Source organism: Microtus oregoni, unplaced genomic scaffold, assembly GCF_018167655.1.
Source record: "Microtus oregoni isolate MIOR12 unplaced genomic scaffold, Mior012 000031F_ref0000149, whole genome shotgun sequence".
In the NCBI taxonomy this organism is placed as follows: Eukaryota; Metazoa; Chordata; class Mammalia; order Rodentia; family Cricetidae; genus Microtus; species Microtus oregoni.
Genome location: NW_024543090.1, coordinates 26,537,788 through 26,555,001, shown reverse-complemented (window position 1 = coordinate 26,555,001; position 17,214 = coordinate 26,537,788). Strand labels below are relative to the sequence as shown.

At 46.3% G+C, this 17,214-nt stretch overlaps 1 protein-coding gene across 1 annotated transcript in view; it reads left to right on the top strand.

The window, feature by feature from the left end:
- The window catches only part of Fbn1 (fibrillin 1), a 202,594-nt gene extending 189,765 nt beyond the window's left edge, over positions 1-12,829 (top strand). Inside the window, exons 60-65 of the mRNA XM_041678883.1 lie at positions 1,310-1,426; positions 1,653-1,781; positions 2,610-2,729; positions 6,600-6,831; positions 10,225-10,399; positions 11,553-12,829. Coding sequence (XP_041534817.1) covers positions 1,310-1,426; positions 1,653-1,781; positions 2,610-2,729; positions 6,600-6,831; positions 10,225-10,399; positions 11,553-11,942 — 1,163 coding nt within the window. The 3' untranslated portion in view covers positions 11,943-12,829. The remainder of the gene's footprint in view (positions 1-1,309; positions 1,427-1,652; positions 1,782-2,609; positions 2,730-6,599; positions 6,832-10,224; positions 10,400-11,552) is intronic.
- The last annotated feature ends 4,385 nt before the right edge of the window (positions 12,830-17,214 follow it).

Genomic DNA, 17,214 nt, shown 5'->3' with positions numbered 1-17,214 from the left:
AATAAAAAGGAAAGAGGAGTGAAGAGAGAGATAAGGCATTCTTGAGCATGAGAGCAGCCATGGTCGCTGTACTGAGTGGTTCACAATAGTGGAACAGACAGTATGAGGGGCGGCGGTGCTGTCTCCTCCCCAGCACAGGCATGCACAGGGCCCCAGTGGGAAGGCAGTCTGGTTCTGAGAGACATGGACGTCAGTCGGCAGTAGAAGTCGGCCTTCTCAGAGTTCAAGAAAGGCTCCGTCTGAGGGTCCTCCATGCGGGATGGACACAGGGACACCCTCTCAGGTTAGGACAGGTGTCCTTCCAGCCACTAAGGCCACTGTGGAGCAGAGGCAGCCACTAGCAAATCTAGTACCGCGTGTGCCTCCATGGAGGGGTTGAATTGTGATAAATACTCTTGAAAATTCCCAGGCATTTAAAAGCAATCCCTCAGGTCCAACATACTTGGTAGCTCTTAATATATTTTTAAATCCCTTTGGATCTTGAGGTGAGCCCAGAAGCTAAGGCTGTAAAGAAAGATTGGAGATTGGACTGAGATTGAAAACAGTTTTGGGTCAATAGTATGGGCAAGGGGTTTGGGGATTTTGCTTCTAGTTCATCAAAATCAGATTTTTGTCTTTCCTAGCTGTTCAATTTTATTTAATTCAAAGAAAAACTGCTAACCAAGAGGTCAAACCAATTTCCTGGTGTGAGTTTGTTCTAAATGCAACAGAAAAGAATTAAGGCAGTGGCTCTCCACCTTCCTAATGCTGCGACCCTTTAATACAGTTCCCCATGTCGTGGTGACCCTAACCATAAAATTACTTTCATTGCTACTTCATAACTGTAATCTTGCTACTGTTAGGAATCAAAATGTAAATATGTGTGTTTTCTGATGGTCTTAGGCGACCCCTGTGAAAAGGTCATTCGACCCCCCCAGAAGGTTGTGACCCACAGGTTGAGAACCACTGAATTAAAGGACCACGTGAATTTCCGGCTTCAACATCTCTTTTGACATCTTCACTTAGATCTTTCCACTGCTTTGGAAAATGTTCAGAATCAGTTTTTACACTTCATCTTACAATTCATTTAGACATTTAGAATGTCTATTAAATAAATTGGTAGAGAAATTCCTACATTTCTTTAACTAAAGGGAACTGCTCCTCCTTGGATCCCACAGAGCTACTTTCTTCTCGCTGAGTTCATCACTCGCCTTCCTGCCAACCCTTTGCTGCGGCCCTGTGCGGCCCTGGTGTCCTTCAGGGCGTGGAGACACTTCCTGTCCAAGGACATTTGGGCACGGCTTGAATTCCGTCTTGCATTTTCTTGCAGATCTCGACGAATGTGCAACCAAGCAGCACAACTGTCAGTTCCTGTGTGTTAACACCATTGGTGGCTTCACATGCAAATGCCCTCCTGGGTTTACCCAGCACCACACTGCCTGCATCGGTAAGTAGAGAGCCCAGCTTTCCTCTGAGAGGCTCTTTCCTCCCTCTGCTGTGGATAACAGTAAGCAGTGTTCAGCACGTGGGGCTGCATCGGCTGGACTGCGCGCTCGCGGTGTGAAGTTACACCACCGTACTTTGGACTTCTCTGGGTCGTCCTCCTCCCTTCCTTCCCAACAACACAGAGCAGCTCCGGGAAGTGTCACTTTCTTCTCCCATGCGTCCCCCAGATAACAATGAGTGCACATCCGACATCAACCTGTGTGGGTCCAAGGGTGTCTGCCAGAACACTCCAGGAAGCTTCACCTGTGAATGCCAGCGGGGGTTCTCGCTCGACCAGAGCGGTGCCAGCTGTGAAGGTAGGTGCAGACCTCAGCTGGGTCCCGCTAGGAGCGCTTTGCAGGGGTGGCCTGGTTTGGGTGTCGGCGTCTGTGAGTTGCAAGAACTATTCTCTCATCTGGGTGTGGTAGTGCTGTAATCCTAGCACTTGGGGGGCAGAGTCAGGAGGACTGCCACAAGTTGGAGGTCAGCCAAAAATAAAAAATAAATAAGCAAACAAAAAGGCAACAAAGAAGGCAAAGGAAAAAGGACAGTGAGCAAGGAGCCCAGCCAATTGCAGATGGGCTATTCGCTTGGGCCCCAGGTTCTAGAAACGTGTCTTTAGTCTCATCTTGCTTGTATCGATGACACGGGCCTCTTCTGTGTCGATCAAGATTGGGCTTTTTTGTTTGTTTGTTTGTGTTAACAATTTAGTGAAGTAGGAATAACTCAACAAAAGTACCTTGACTTCTGACATTTAGGGCCAGAGTCCTGAGGTTTCTCCAGCATGGACAATACGTGTAGGAAGCAACTCTTCTATAAATGCATAATTAAATATTTAAATTTTAATTCTTGTGATTTTATTTTCTTACTGATATTTCTTGGTTTCTAATTCCCGTACAAATAAACAAATGTATTTTCTAGAGTTGCCCCACAACTCCCTGTGGTGAATTGATGTCATTTTTACCTGTAGACTTTTCCAGGAATCTCTGAATATTAATGTGGATATTATTAATGTTTTGCTAGAATAGCTTTTTAGGAGAAAGATTCTTTCTAGCCTTGCCTTCTGGCTTCCCAGGCAGGTGGGTGAGACTGCGGAGGACCTGAGAGACTGATGGGACTCACTGGAGGCTCTGCTTCTTTTACAGATGTGGACGAATGCGAGGGCAACCACCGCTGCCAACACGGCTGCCAGAACATCATCGGAGGCTACAGGTGCAGCTGCCCGCAGGGCTACCTCCAGCACTACCAGTGGAACCAGTGTGTAGGTGAGCAGCTGCTGTCCTCAGAAGAGGCGTGGCTGCCGGCTCCTCGCAGAGCCGGTGCTTTCCTGCTGACCTACGGCAGCCCACTGGCAGCTGCTCTGCCCCACTTGATACCAAAGGGGAGTGAAAATATTTTAGGAAAAAAAGTATGTGATGAGGAATGCTTCGGGAATAGCTGGGATGAAGTGTCCTTAGCCTTCCTTGACACCATCAGCCTTCCTCACCCCTGCACTGTTAGCACCCCACACTGGGGTCTCTCCACGATATCTAGTTCCTTAAAGATTTTTGGTTCCAGGAAGACTGTGGCCGGGTCGAATAAGTCAAATAAGTCAATTAAGAGGCTAGAAGGAGTGTGGGGTTCTTGTTGGCCCGAAATCGCAAACACGACTCAGAATGCTCAAGAAATAGAGTTCTCTAGAATGAGCGCTGCCCTGAGCTGGAATGGTTCCCTCGTGCGGAGCTATCCAGAGCAGATCTCCTGGACCAGCCCCACCCGGGAGCCCGCTCATAGCTTAGCAGAAGTTCGCTCTTCTTGGAGGCTGACTTTGAGGTCAGGGGCCATTAACTCCATTCCTTTCTGGAAGCAAATAGCAGATTTCAGCTCTCAGCTAGAGTGGAACCCATCTGGCGCTACAAAAAGCAAGCCAAGAAAGCCTACTCTACACTTGGGAGTTTCCTCCTGGCGGTTGCTAACATCACCACTAACCTGGGTCGTGTGACCCTGGTGCCACAGGTCAGGGTGGTAGGTTTTATTCTGTCCCAAGGAGTGGTTTTCCAGGGACTTTAATTGAAATTTTAATTAATTAAAATTCTCTTTTTATATAAAAAGGAGAAAACTCTCACCAATAAAAACTGCAAATAGAGGAACAAATCAAGCTATTGAGAAGGATAGAAAGCTGGATTCCGTGTGGAGTCAGCTGCTCAGGGTACACAGGATGGAAGTGGTCAGAAGAAGTGCAGTACATGTCAACCAAACCGCTGTGTTTGCAGATGGCAGTGACTGAATGTACAAGCATGTGGTTCCCAGGCTGCGGACACTGAGCGCTGATGTGCTTAATCTGTGCTCTGCTGCCCCAACTGAGATGAGCAATATGAATTTAATGTTTATTAAATGTTATCAGAAGTAAAATAAAATACAGAAGTCTATGAAAGGGAAGGAGAATGCATATTTACAGAAGCTCACAGAGAGGTCCAGGGTTGACCGCTGGAGACTCCAGTTTGGCATCTGCCCAGAGAGGAACTCTTCTTGCTTTCCAGACCAGGCCAGTTCTGTTTGCATACCGAGAGGCACTTGGTTTCTTCCCTGTTAGTCTGCTCTAGGAGCAGATAGAGCTAATATTTGCAAGTATCTTTCTTTGTGTGATGATTTTACTTCTCTCTTCTAATGTCAATCTACTTTGTGCCTTTTAGCAAAAAGCAAAATGAATCTAGCACTAGACTGACAGGTATATCTACCCATGCCTCATGGCTTCTTAGTCTGGAGCCAACCCATGTGAAGAACAAGAGATCAGAGGCTCTGATGCTCCACGCAGATCGGTTTTGGGGGGACTGAGAGTAGGTGGAGAGGATGGAGGGGCCATGGGGGTTAAGAGAAGATGGCAGTCCCAGAGTCTCCTACTTAAGTAAACACCCTCTGCTCTTCACTCTGCTTAGCATAAGGTCTGGTGCTTATGGTCTCCACTGGTATCTATACCATACTTGATTCCTTATTTAAAGTAAGGAAAGGAATGCGGACACTGATATATTTGGTTTTTCTCTTTTAGGATCCTTGTAGCCTAAGGGACCTTGGGTTTAGGCTTGAGATCTTTGGATTTAGAGAATCTTCAAATAGGCAGTCAGGCTAGTGACTAGAGAGAAGGGGAAAGGAGCAGGGAAGGATTCATGCCCATAAAAAATATCAGGCACACAGACACTCTTGACATTATTTTTATATTATCAGCAAAACCCCCAGGCCTTCCAGTTTTACATACCCATTTACTAACTTCAAATAAATGGCATGAAAGTAGAAGAAAGATTCCCTGGGAAAAGAAAGGGCATAGAGACAGGGGAGAGGGTACAGGAGGGTGGGTAAGGTGGAACTGTACAGTACACTGGGTGATAATAGATCCATTCGGCACATCACTGTATGCATGAATATGAGCCAGTTTCAGCAAGTATTTGAGGGCTGGTGAGTTGACTCCCTGCATAAAGGCTGTTGTTGCCAACACTGATGACAGGAATTCAGTTTGGAGAATCCCAGAGTGGAAGGAAGGAACAGACTCCCACAAGTTGTCTTCTGCCCTCCGGGCATGCACTGTGATGCTCTCGCCCTGTGTGTGTGCATGGACACATGACAAACACACGTTTTTAAAAGGTACTTAATTTAGATCATTTGGAGAAAAAGAGAAGAGTGTTGTTCTCTTTGAACAACGAAGGTCAAATTAATAACAGGAGAGAAGAAACACCATTTTCAACATGGGTGTGCTCTTGCGGGCCAATATGGTATGAAGGACGTGGTTCCTGCAGTCAGACAGCCCTGTGAGGGTCCTGGCCCGGCTGCTGCTCTGTGGAAAGCCCTAGGGAAGACCCCCAAAGCTCGTGGGACGATAGGAAGGCCTACAGAAACGAATGTGGAACACCTCTTCATGCTGGCTGTCCTGTACGGCTCCAGGGAGCGTCTGTGGCTCCTTGCTTCCACTAGCAGTGGCCACCCACAGAGGGATGATGGCTGTCCTCCAGAGAGAGTGTTGCAGCCCTGGAGATAGGTCTTAACAGCCAGTGCCCAGCGCGCCCTCCAATGGCAGGCCTAGGAACGAATATTAGAGATTTCAAAAGTATGTAGACTGAAGCAATGAGAAAGTCACCGTTGTCTTCGTTTGAACTAAAGTTTTTAAAAGTTAGATCTCTGGGACTGGAGAGATGACTCGGTGACTAAAATTTGCCAGCTGCTCTTCCGGAGAGGACCTGAGTTCGATTCCCAGCACTCACATTGTGGCTCACAACTGTTTATAACTCCAGTCCTAGGGGATCTGGGGCCCTTTTCTGGCCTCCACAGGTACTGCATGCATGTGGCATACACTTACACATAGACAAACAATTTTTTTAAGAGTTATTCTATTTTCCTTTATCCTCCCTCCAGACGGTGCAGGCTCCTATGGGTAGGCTGCCCTGCAGAATGTGTCTCTTATAGATTTCTCCCGCCACTGCCTATAAGACAGCACAGCATCTCTTCCAGCCACACTTAGCTTTAGTCGTGGTGCAGATGCTAGAGCCACAGGTGGTTTGAACAGGCTTTCGGAGAGAAAGCAGACATACCAGCAGGTACGACTCAGCCTAAGCATGGGTACCTGGAGGTCTTTGCAGACTGAAAAGGAGGTAATATGGGGTGGACTCCCCTGCAGGGCATCGGTCTTCCCCAGAGTTTCACATCCTGTGCCAGGGAGGCCCACGGTAGCATCTGCAGAAGTGTGGCTCTCTTCTTTGGTGCTCTCCATCCTGCAGGTTCTTGTGAAGCAGGAACATGGTAACTGTATGCTCCCTTCCCACCTGCCCTAAACCCAGTTATAGCTGTGGTCCTGCCTCACACGGAGCAGAACATGCCAGAGGTGGCTTTTGGTGAGACCTAGAGTCCGAGGCTCCTCACGGTGCCCTCCTGGGTGTTCTCTGTGAAGTGTATTTAACCTCCTCTACCATATTTAACCAGCGTGGCAGGAGATTCTCTCCTTCCCTCCATCTCCACAGCTTTCTCTCTTGTTCTCTCCACTCTGGCTATACTGCCTGCATTCTCTCCCTGAGACCCTACCTACCTGGTCCATCATGAGGAGCATGACCCAGATTCCTCCTTGAAAGCAAGGCCAGCATCACACATGTAGTGTTCTCTTGTTTCTGCTGCAGATGAGAACGAATGTTTGAACGCACACGTCTGTGGGGGCGCCTCCTGCCACAACACCCTGGGGAGTTACAAGTGTATGTGTCCCACCGGCTTCCAGTATGAGCAGTTCAGCGGAGGCTGCCAGGACATCAATGAGTGTGGCTCCTCACAGGCCCCCTGCAGTTACGGCTGCTCCAATACTGAAGGTGGCTACCTGTGTGGCTGTCCTCCAGGGTACTTCCGGATAGGCCAAGGGTAAGTATTATTCGTCCTGCCCTTGATTAATGACCGTCAGGTTCATTCCATTTATGCCTGAGAAAGTTTGAGAGGAGCATCTGTTAAGGGGTGTATCCAGATTTCTAGAAACTCCTAGAACACCCAACAGCGTAGCTACACTGTTCATATGTCACTGTCCAGTGTCTCTGACTCATGTTCTTTATCTTCACATCCTGCTGACAAGGGATTGGTTTCTCCAAGAGCACCCTGCTGTATCCGCCTACACCGAGTTGGGTCCACCTGACACACCTGAGCGCCTCCCTCCCGAGGGAGCATAGGAGGCTCTCACTTGACTTCCATTGCTTTCTTTTCTAGTTCCTGTCAGGCTAAGCCAAATGGATACCTTTTGCTAGAGATCTCTTACAGTCTTTAAGGCATCTGTTGCCCTTCTCTCTTAAATTTATATTGGAAACAATCAAAAAGCACATTAAGTATGAGTTGGAATAATTACCTATAATTTCCAAGTAGAAAATTTTACCAAATGATGTGAATATGTGTGTGACAGCCAAGGCAGAGAAGGGACGCTGCTTTGCTCAGTGACTTAAAATTTTAGTAAATTTTTAACTTGAGGTCTTCCCGAATGACTTGTGTGTAATCCAGTTCGTGAATCTTTTTTTGTTTGTTTGTTTTGTTTTTTCGAGACAGGGTTTCTCTGTGTCGCTTTGGTGCCTATCCTGGAAGTCACTCTGTAGACCAGGCTGGCCTCGAACTCACAGAGATCCACTGCCTCAGCCTCCCAAGTGCTGGGATTAGGCATGTGCCACTATTGTCCAGCTCAGTTCATGAATTTTAATTCTCTCTCTCTCTCTCTCTCTCATACACACACCCACACACACCACTTATACCAGATATGAACCCAGTGGTCCTAGAGTCTCTGACACACTGGCTTTCAGGGACTTATTTCAGTTTGTACAAATGTCAAGGTAGAAGAATGCTCCGTGGGAAGCTCTCGGGATGCCAGGAGTAGGACCCAGATTCCCAGATGTCTGTCTGGCTCTCAACTGCTCTATTATTTTTTTTTACAGTTGAATGCCAAAACCATTTTTTTCCCAGCAAAAAATTGTGACAGTCCAAACTGGCTCTTTGCCAGTGGGATTTTGTAGTCACATTTCTTCTAAATGGTGCTCCTGGGACAAGGAAATACTGGAGGGAAGTTCTGAGCAGAAGCCAAGGCTGCAGACTGCGGCTTACTTCCTGGAACCATCTTGTGCATGGATGCACGGGATGGGCCTTTACCTTCCTCCTCCTCCTTGTCTATCTGTGTTCCATGCTGCTAGGTGAAGAGGAAAAGAAGCTTAGGAAGACCCTGGGAAACTGGGAGAAGCACCAAAGTGTAGTGAGAAACAGCAGACAGCCAGAGATGTGGTGTTGTTTGGAAGTCTGTGGACCAACGAGGAAATGAGCTGTGAAGAGTAGGTCGACCGACTCAGAGAAGCAGTTTAGTGGGGATTGGTGTACATTTCACGGTAGAAATCCACCTTTCGAATCTGGCCTCTCTGTGATGTCACTGGAGTGAAATTTACCCCACAAAACAAGGGTTGTTTTAGGATAATTCCTAGGTTCTCGATACATTTAGAAAGGGAGCTTCACAAAAACAAACCAGATACTGTGTGAGGCTTAGTCTATACTGTGTGAGGCTTAGTCTATACTGTGTAAGGCTTAGTCTATACTGTGTGAGGCTTAGTCTATACTGTGTAAGGCTTAGTCTATCCTGTGTGAGGCTTGGTCTATACTGTGTGAGGCTTGGTCTATACTGTGTGAGGCTTGGTCTATACTGTGTGAGGCTTGGTCTATACTGTGTGAGGCTTAGTCTATACTGAAAAGCAAAGAAACAAGGATTACATATCTCTTGGGTATGGGTTTTTTTGTCAGCCTTCACATGAGTCAAATCCCATGGCCCTAGTGGTTTTAAATGACTTCACATTAAACCATTTCCCACAGGGAGCAAGCTCTGCACTGATTCATGCTGCTTGTGAGAATATATTGTATAGCCAGGTGGTAGGGGGTGCACGCCTTCAATCTCAGCACTTGGGAGATGGAGACAGAGGCAGGTGGATCTCTGTGAGTTCAAGACCAGCCTGGTCTACAAGATGAGTTCCAGAATAGCCAGAGTTGTTATGCAAAGAAAACCTGTCGAGAGAGAGAGAGAAAGAGAGAGAGAGAGAGAGAGAGAGAGAGAGAGAGAGAGAGAAGAGAGAATAAATTGTACATCTTCACAGCACAGTACTGTACCAACCCTCAGTTGCCACCTGGACATCTCTTCCTGCCCTCTTGAACAAGCAGGGACAGCAGTGGTGGTGAAGGCAGTGGTTAGGACATGGACATAAAACATAGAAACATGAAACATAAAAACATAAAAGACTGGGTTGGGGGAGTTGGTAGCAGCAGGAGGGTGGCAGACATGGGAGAAAGAAAGCCACTAACACACACTATGTCCGTAATATGTCATAATGGTATGACACATATTATATGCTGACTTTAAAAATTAAAACATAAAAATCAAGGTCACAGCATAGGAACAAATATGTTGTCCAGAACAGAGGCCCCAGAGATGGCCCACCTGCCCACTCTCCTAGAGGTGCAGCTGGCAGGGGAGCTTGCTGACCCCCATGGGGCCTGATTCATAAAAGAAGATATTTTGATGCCCCACCAAGTCACATGATCACCTTCACCCTTGTTCTTCAGTTTTCAGTGTGTCCCCTTCCTGAATGAGTACTGCAAAGGCTTGTGCCAGTGGGCTGGGAGACGAAGGGGCAAGGAAGTATGAAAAACAGTGTCTTGAGAGAAAGGACAGGAACTCAGGGGACTGAGCCTTTGGTATTTGCATAATTTTTAGAAGCCGATAGTTGTCTAGTGGGCAATGTGATGTTACTAGCCTGGAGGCTGGGCTTCCAGGAGGCTGGGTGCCAGGAGACTGGACATCTAAGAGGCTGGGCGTCCAGGAGGCTGGGCATCCAGGAGACTGGACATCTAAGAGGCTAGGCGTCCAGGAGGCTGGGTGTCCAGAAGGCTGGGCATCCAGGAGACTGGACATCTAAGAGGCTGGGCGTCCAGGAGGCTGGGTGTTTAGGAGGCTGAGCATCCAGGAGACTGGACATCTAAGAGGCTGGGCGTCCAGGAGGCTGGGTGTTTAGGAGGCTGAGCATCCGTCCAGGAGGCTGGGCGTCCAGGAGGCTGGGTGTCCAGGAGACTGGGCATCAGGAAGCTGGACATCCAGGAGACTGGGTACCAGGAGACTGGACATCCAGGAAGCTGGGCATCCAGGAGGCTGGGTACCAGGAAACTGAACATCCAGGAGGCTGGGCACCAGGAAACTGGGCATCAGGCTACTGATTCTGATGGAAACTGCCTTTGTGCTCCTTTCTGCGCTAGGCATTGTGTTTCTGGAATGGGCATGGGCAGAGGAGGCCCAGAGCCACCTGCCAGCGGTGAGATGGACGACAATTCATTGTCCCCAGAAGCCTGCTATGAATGTAAGATCAATGGCTACCCCAAACGAGGCAGGAAACGGAGAAGCACAAACGAAATGGACACCTCAGACATCCAGGTAGGTCGGAGTCTCTCCTTGTCTGCTGATATGTAAGAACTCTTGGGCTCCTGTGCTTTCCTCCAAGGACAGCCCAAAGTGTGAACAGTCTCCCCAGACAGGAAGTCCAGTCATTCTCCTAACACTACCCACACTTAGCAAGAGGCTATGGGGCTTTAGGGGTTTGTGTTAGTTATTTAATTTGGCTGCCTTTTGAGAGTGGCAGTTTGAAAAGTTTTCACACACTTGCTCATTTCCTCTGTCTCACCGAGAAGAAAGTCAAACGCCCACCCGATGTCTGCAGAAAGGACAAGGTCTGAAGTCAAGGACAGCAAGTGGGCAGAATGGCATGCACTCATTCCCCATACAGGGAAGCCAAGGTCTAGAAACTAGAGTCTCCTCCACGGAAAAAAAAAGAGCCGCAGGGACTGAGGGGGAACTTGGATGTTGAGCAGGAGCCTATGATGCTACGTAAAGTCAGAAATGCATCGCTTACCCAGATCTTCTGGCTCTAGGCTGGGAGCATTTAGCCTATATGGGCCCAAATCACAAGCAGAAAGCTAGGTGAGAAGCAGGACCCTTAGCAGCTCATCACAGCCAGGAAGTAGGTCCATGGGTGTGTCCTTCGAAGGGGATGGTTTGTGTCCGTGTCCGTGAGCAAAATTGAAACAGACAAGTTCTGAGTATCTGTGCGGCAGCCCACCTGCTGCGGATTGGGAATTAAGTCTTCGGAAAGAGAACAATCTATGTATAGGGCTTCAAAAAGAATCTCCCTGTCTGAGTCACCCAGAAGGCTTGTTAGAGAGGTTGGCTGGGAAGAGCCCCAGGGGTTCTAATTCGACAGGTCTGAGAGGGGCTAAGCATTTGCATGTGTAATGGTTTCCAGGGCTGCTAAAACTGCTGGTTCAGGAACCACACTTTGAGACCTAGGGAGAACCCCCCCCTCCCCCAGTACAAATGATTTCAGTCTGCCTTTCTTCCTGTCATCAATTTAATTCTCTGAAAGCACATTTGCAACTTAAACCAAGTGCCTCTGAGTGTGCATTTTCAGCATAGCGCAAACAGCACGGGCAGAAACCTTTGTTTGGCTTGAGACCTGGATAGCTTTTTCTTTAGTATGTGAACTACAGAACAGATTTAGTTGGATTTAAGGCATTGCCGCATGTCTTTCCAGGATGGGTCTGAGACGGAAGCCAACGTGAGCCTCGCGAGTTGGGATGTGGAGAAGCCTGCTAGCTTTGCCTTCAACATTTCCCACATCAGCCACAAGGTCCGAATCTTAGAACTCCTGCCGGCCCTTACCACTCTGACGAACCACAACAGATACTTGATTGAATCCGGAAATGAAGATGGCTTCTTTAAAATCAACCAGAAAGAAGGGGTCAGCTACCTCCACTTCACCAAAAAGAAGCCAGTAGCCGGAACCTACTCCTTACAAATCAGCAGTACCCCACTTTATAAAAAGAAAGAACTCAACCAGCTAGAGGACAGGCATGACAAAGACTACCTCAGCGGAGAACTGGGCGATAACCTGAAGATGAAAATTCAGATCCTGCTTCATTAATTCACCATTCAGAGACCAAGTAATTAAAATAAAAGCAACTTTAGGTAGGTAGAAGTCTATTTTCCCCAAACCAGAACCTTCACATTGTGGTACAAGCATTCGCCAAGCCAATCCGTATAAATGAGCACTATTGTTGAATGACATCAAGGTACAGTGATGGCCCTAGTTCAACCAACCACCTTCTCAGGCTTCTCATGAGCAGCTGAGCTACCTTGTCATATGTGTCGATTCCTGAAAACTGGGACACGAGTATCCACTGAGGTTGGCCATGCATGCCGACAGGCTACCTACCTTGCCAGCTGCCGTACAGGAATGTGTTTCCAACTGACGGATTGTTCCGTTTGTTTTCAAATTTCCAAACGTCGCTTCTCCGAGTGCAAGTAGTAGGTTGGCCGCTTATGATGTCTGTTTGGTGCTAGCAAATTCTCAGAATAGATTTATCGATGCACTGTAAGAAGTACACAGGTTAGAAACCAAATTGCCAGGTATCCAGTTCAAATACTTCGTTCATTTCAATCAACCAACATTAGTTCAGTAGCTTTTCTCACTTATGAGTATAATACATTACATGTAAATTAAGTGTGTGTATACTGTAATCGTGTTATTTTTATCATCGAAACATTTATAAACTAGAATAATAAAGCCCTTAATGTGAGGGTTTGTAATGGTGCTTATTAAGACCAAAGACTTGTTAAACATCTACACCATGTGGTAGTGGAATCTGTGACTGGCCCGCTTGTGCACTGAGGTTGGGGGAAGACACGGAAGACAGCCTCAGCCACCAGAGGATCACCAGTGTGCATGTGCAATATGCCAGACTCACTCTCAGTCATTCCTGTCAGCAAGGGGTTAATGCCATAATGTCACAATAAAGTGATCCTACCCTCCCTCCCTTTTTTAGTTTACTCCTTGGTTTTGTGTTCTCGTGTGGATTTGAGGTTGGGGGCGGGGGCCTTTCTGGAGGGGAAATAAAGTCTCCTGGGTTTAAAGTATCCTTGGTCTGTTATCTCTGGCTTCTACGGGCACGTAACATAAGCACCAGGAGGAGAAACTGCATCTTCACTTGGTCCTTTGATTAGCGATTACAGATTGCTGGATGTTTGGTTGCTTATCTGACTTGCTAGGACGAAGGTTAGATTGCAACATCATTTCTAAAATGTGACCAAACTAATCTGTGGCTTCTAAACTCCCAGATTTAAGAACTTCGGAATGTAAGACTCAGTCATTCTTTTAGAGCGTTTGGACTTCATGCCCCTTCCCCTCCTGTACGCAGCATTGGCAAGGTGTCCCATCTTTCCCCCTGACATCTGTTGCTGGCCAGCGCTAGACTAATTATAGAACGCCCATGGCCGATTGAATCCAACTGAATGCTGCAACTCTTGGTTTTCAAACATCCTAACTTGAAAGATGCTGGTTTATTTTAAATGCAATATTCAATATTTAGCTGTTAATCTCATTCAGTTAATAGGAGAATTTTTTTTTTAATTCCTTGGGCCAGCAAAATAGTTTGTGGTAGTGAAAATAAGATGAATTAAGCTTGTTACATGGAGGGTGGATGAGAGTGGAATTTTCCAAACCATGGGAAAGTTCTCTCCAATTCTTGGAAGCCTTCAGCTAAAGCCAGGGGAGTAGGCTACCATCTATGCTCTTCCAGAAGGCCAAACTAGTGTCAACTGCTATAAGCCTCAGTTTAACACATACCTTCCTAATGAGAAAGCTACCCATTGGGGGGATGGGCTTCCTTGCAATATACTGAGTTCAGCTGGGTTCGACAAGGATGCTGGCGTCCACTTAACGCCTATGGGTATCTTTTTTTTTTTAAATCTAACTTTGCCGTCCAGAAGAATCTTGATCATAATTGTTTCTCAGTAGAGAGGAGCTGAAGATGAGTGGGAGCAGTGCCTTGAAGAGAAGGCGAAAATGTAACTTGGAATTTCCTTCTAACTCTGCACCTATCTCTCTGTGATAGAAGTATATTAAAATTGCTAGAGAAGAATTGATAACACATGTCAAACTATGGTTTTCATATGGAAAATGTCTTTGATAACTTAACCAGAACTGTATTCCATTCAATAATAGATTTTCTTTATAACAAACAACAGAAGAAAATGGAGTTGGCACGTGGTAGACCACTTTGATATTTTTAATAGTCTGAGTCTGGCTTTTATTTATTCCAGAGCCAGCAGTGTTGAACAGCATATTTTCCATGTTTCTGACTGTAACACAACATTTTCCTCATTGTTCCATTGTAAATAGTCTCTTGTAAAATTCCTTCTGTCCCCCAGGTTTTGACGGCACCGCTCCGTTGTCCTGGACCTTCCCATTCCACTTTTGATAGTCAGAGAATTTATGTTGTATACCGTTCAGAAGCCTGAAAAATACCTTGTCTTTCCCACAGCCCGTTTCATTTGCCAATAATTATTCTGTAAGTAGCGTTAAAATGAACTCAGCTGCCCTCGTGAAATGTTTAGACTTGCACAAACAGCTACATCTTTGTGCACCAAACCGTGCTTTACTCTGCTAGAAGTGCTCTGGATGCTGCCATTCCAAATACTGTTTCACTTCAGAAATCATGCTTGCAAACTAGATAGGCCAAAATGAAGGACAGTTGGGTTGATAGTATAAATATGTACATACTTATAAACTGCTCCGGTTTTCACATAACCGATCAGCTTTTTCCACATCGTGACTTTTTTTGTTTTGTTTTGGTTTAATTTGGTTTGGTTTTGGTTTTTCAAGACAGGGTTTCTCTGTGTAGCTTTGGAGCCTGTCCTGGAACTCACTCTGTAGACCAGGTTGGCCTTGAACTCACAGACCTGCCTGTCTCTGCCTCCTGAGTGCTGGGATTAAAAGCATGTGCCACCACCTTCCTGATAACACCACAGAATTTGTTATTTCAACTAATTACTAATGAATACAGTTTTTTTCTGGGAAAAAAAAAAGCCATGGCCATCTTTTTAGAAGATGGGCTGTTTGCATCCTTGACCTTTCGACATGCATGAAAAGGTCATTTTTGATTGTTGGAGAGTGGACAGTGTATCATTTTTGCCAACTGTGGTGAGTCCTAGCAGTTAAGTTGTGGTTCGGGCTGACTCATTAGCAAGTATTATTTTCAACTCCTGTGATAGTTCATAAAAGTATTCAGCACCCTTTATTCTTCTTTGCCCCTGGGATTGGTTAAGTGTCAACTGGAAGGCACAAGGCCTCTCGGTATTTCTCAGATTCAGGCCTGAGCTGGGGTTCAAGGTTGAGTATCACAGAGGCTGGGTGTTTGGCAGAGAAGCTGGCTTCGTTCATCAGTTCCTGCCTGACTTCCATCCCACCTGACCCGCTCTTTGCAGCTGTGCTGGGAGTTGCAGAAATTCGAAGAGATCCGTTTCCTCTTCACCCTAAAATACTCGCTTGGGGAGAATTAGGTTGAGCCTAAATGACTAAACTTTTTGGGTCTGAAAATGGAGACATTTGAAAACATCCTGATGATAATCGCGCCTCCCATCCGCCCTCCCAGACACTGACAGAAAGGGGTCATGGACTTGTGGAGTTGTGTCTACGTGGTGAGCTGAACTCTGAAGAAAGCCAAACCTGTTGAAAGGATTAATGGAATCTTCATATGTCAGAACTGTGTGTTTTCATAACTACACAAAGCCAGCTTGAGATGCATCGAGACTATCCTTCCTGGATGCTTTCTGTAATGCTCTCGGGTGGTCCCAAGATCAAGCCCCAGGGATGCAGATCCCAGCAGGGAATAGACCCCTCTCTGACCCGTTGCTTCCTGTGTTCCTGTGAGCTGGCTGCTCCAGGGTCATTGGCAGGCTTCATAAGCTCTCAGATGGAGTCAGTGCCTCTGCAGCATCACCCCTGGGCACAGCATCCCTAGATCCTATCCACTGTCGGCCCACGCAGTATCAGTGTGTTGTGAGCCTTAGTTTCTGATCCCCAGCATACAACGTGCAAGAAACTGGCAAGTTTGCCATGCACATCTGTAAGGGTATAAGTCACCCAAATCAGAAACCATTCTTCTGTATCTCTCCCACGAAATACTGTGGTGGACTGCACAGAAAATGTGAGTTCATTTATCAAGTTAGATCCTGTCAGTTCCTGACATATATATATATATATAATATATATATATATATATATATATATTATATATATATATAATATATATAAATTCCTTCAGAGTATTCCTCTATAAGCACAGGATGAAATTGCTATGTAAGGTTAATATTGAACATTAATATTGAAATGCTAAGGCATGGTCTTAAGTTAGTGGTCTGTAGATACCATGTACAAAGGAAATGTACTTTAAATATTTTCATGGTATTTATCTGGGGTAGAAACTTTAGTCACCAACCCTGCTTTTTCCCCAACTCACAAAAAGACCATATCTCAACAGATGGTTTGAGGCCATGTGCCAGAATACTTACCAAGAGGACCGAAAAAGAACTGATAGATACTATTTCCAGGTCTGTTTGAAAACAACAAACATGAATACACAGTACTTCCCACAAGAAATCAAGTTCGTTGCCTTAAGTCTCTGATAGTCTAGGAATTCTCATGACCACACAGACTGTTGACTGTCCTAATGGAGACACACACACATCCCCACCTCTTCACCGTGAAGAAGCCACACAGTAATGGATTTCCATCTTGGCTGCACAGTAGAACCACGATGGCTGTTTGAAACAGATCTCTGGGTCTAGGCTGTATCCCTCACCTAATAATTGAGAATCTGGGTCGGTGGTCCAGCCATGACCAGCCTTAGACGTTTCCTAGGTGATGCCAGTTTGCAGCCCCGACTGAGAACCGCTGCTCTGAAGATCCAGATCCGTTGTGAGAGTCGGGCAGACAAGGGTATTCTGCTGTGGGTGACTCAGATGAGCCCTTCTCCACTCCCACTGTTAATCTGTGGGACTTTGTGCTATCACAGTAAAACATGGCATCGCCTGCCTCTGCCGACCGTAACTTGAGTTTTGTGGCAGCAGCTGGCAGCTCGCAGGCAGCGCTGAGTTTTGGTAGACATGGACGGGCACTTGGCTGGACTCTCACTGGTTTCCCTCTCATAGTAGCCACTCGAAGTCTCCATGCTGGGTTATTCTCAGGAAGCCAATGTTTCTAACATGAAGTCTGTTCCTAGCAAAATGTCAAAGAAACCTTCTAAAAGATGCGTATCAGAAATACCATCCAGTTCCTTCAAAGCAGACACTTCTCTAAGGAGAAAACAAAATTTTTTTTTTTCCCAGCCATCAATTTCTACTAAGAATGTACAAGT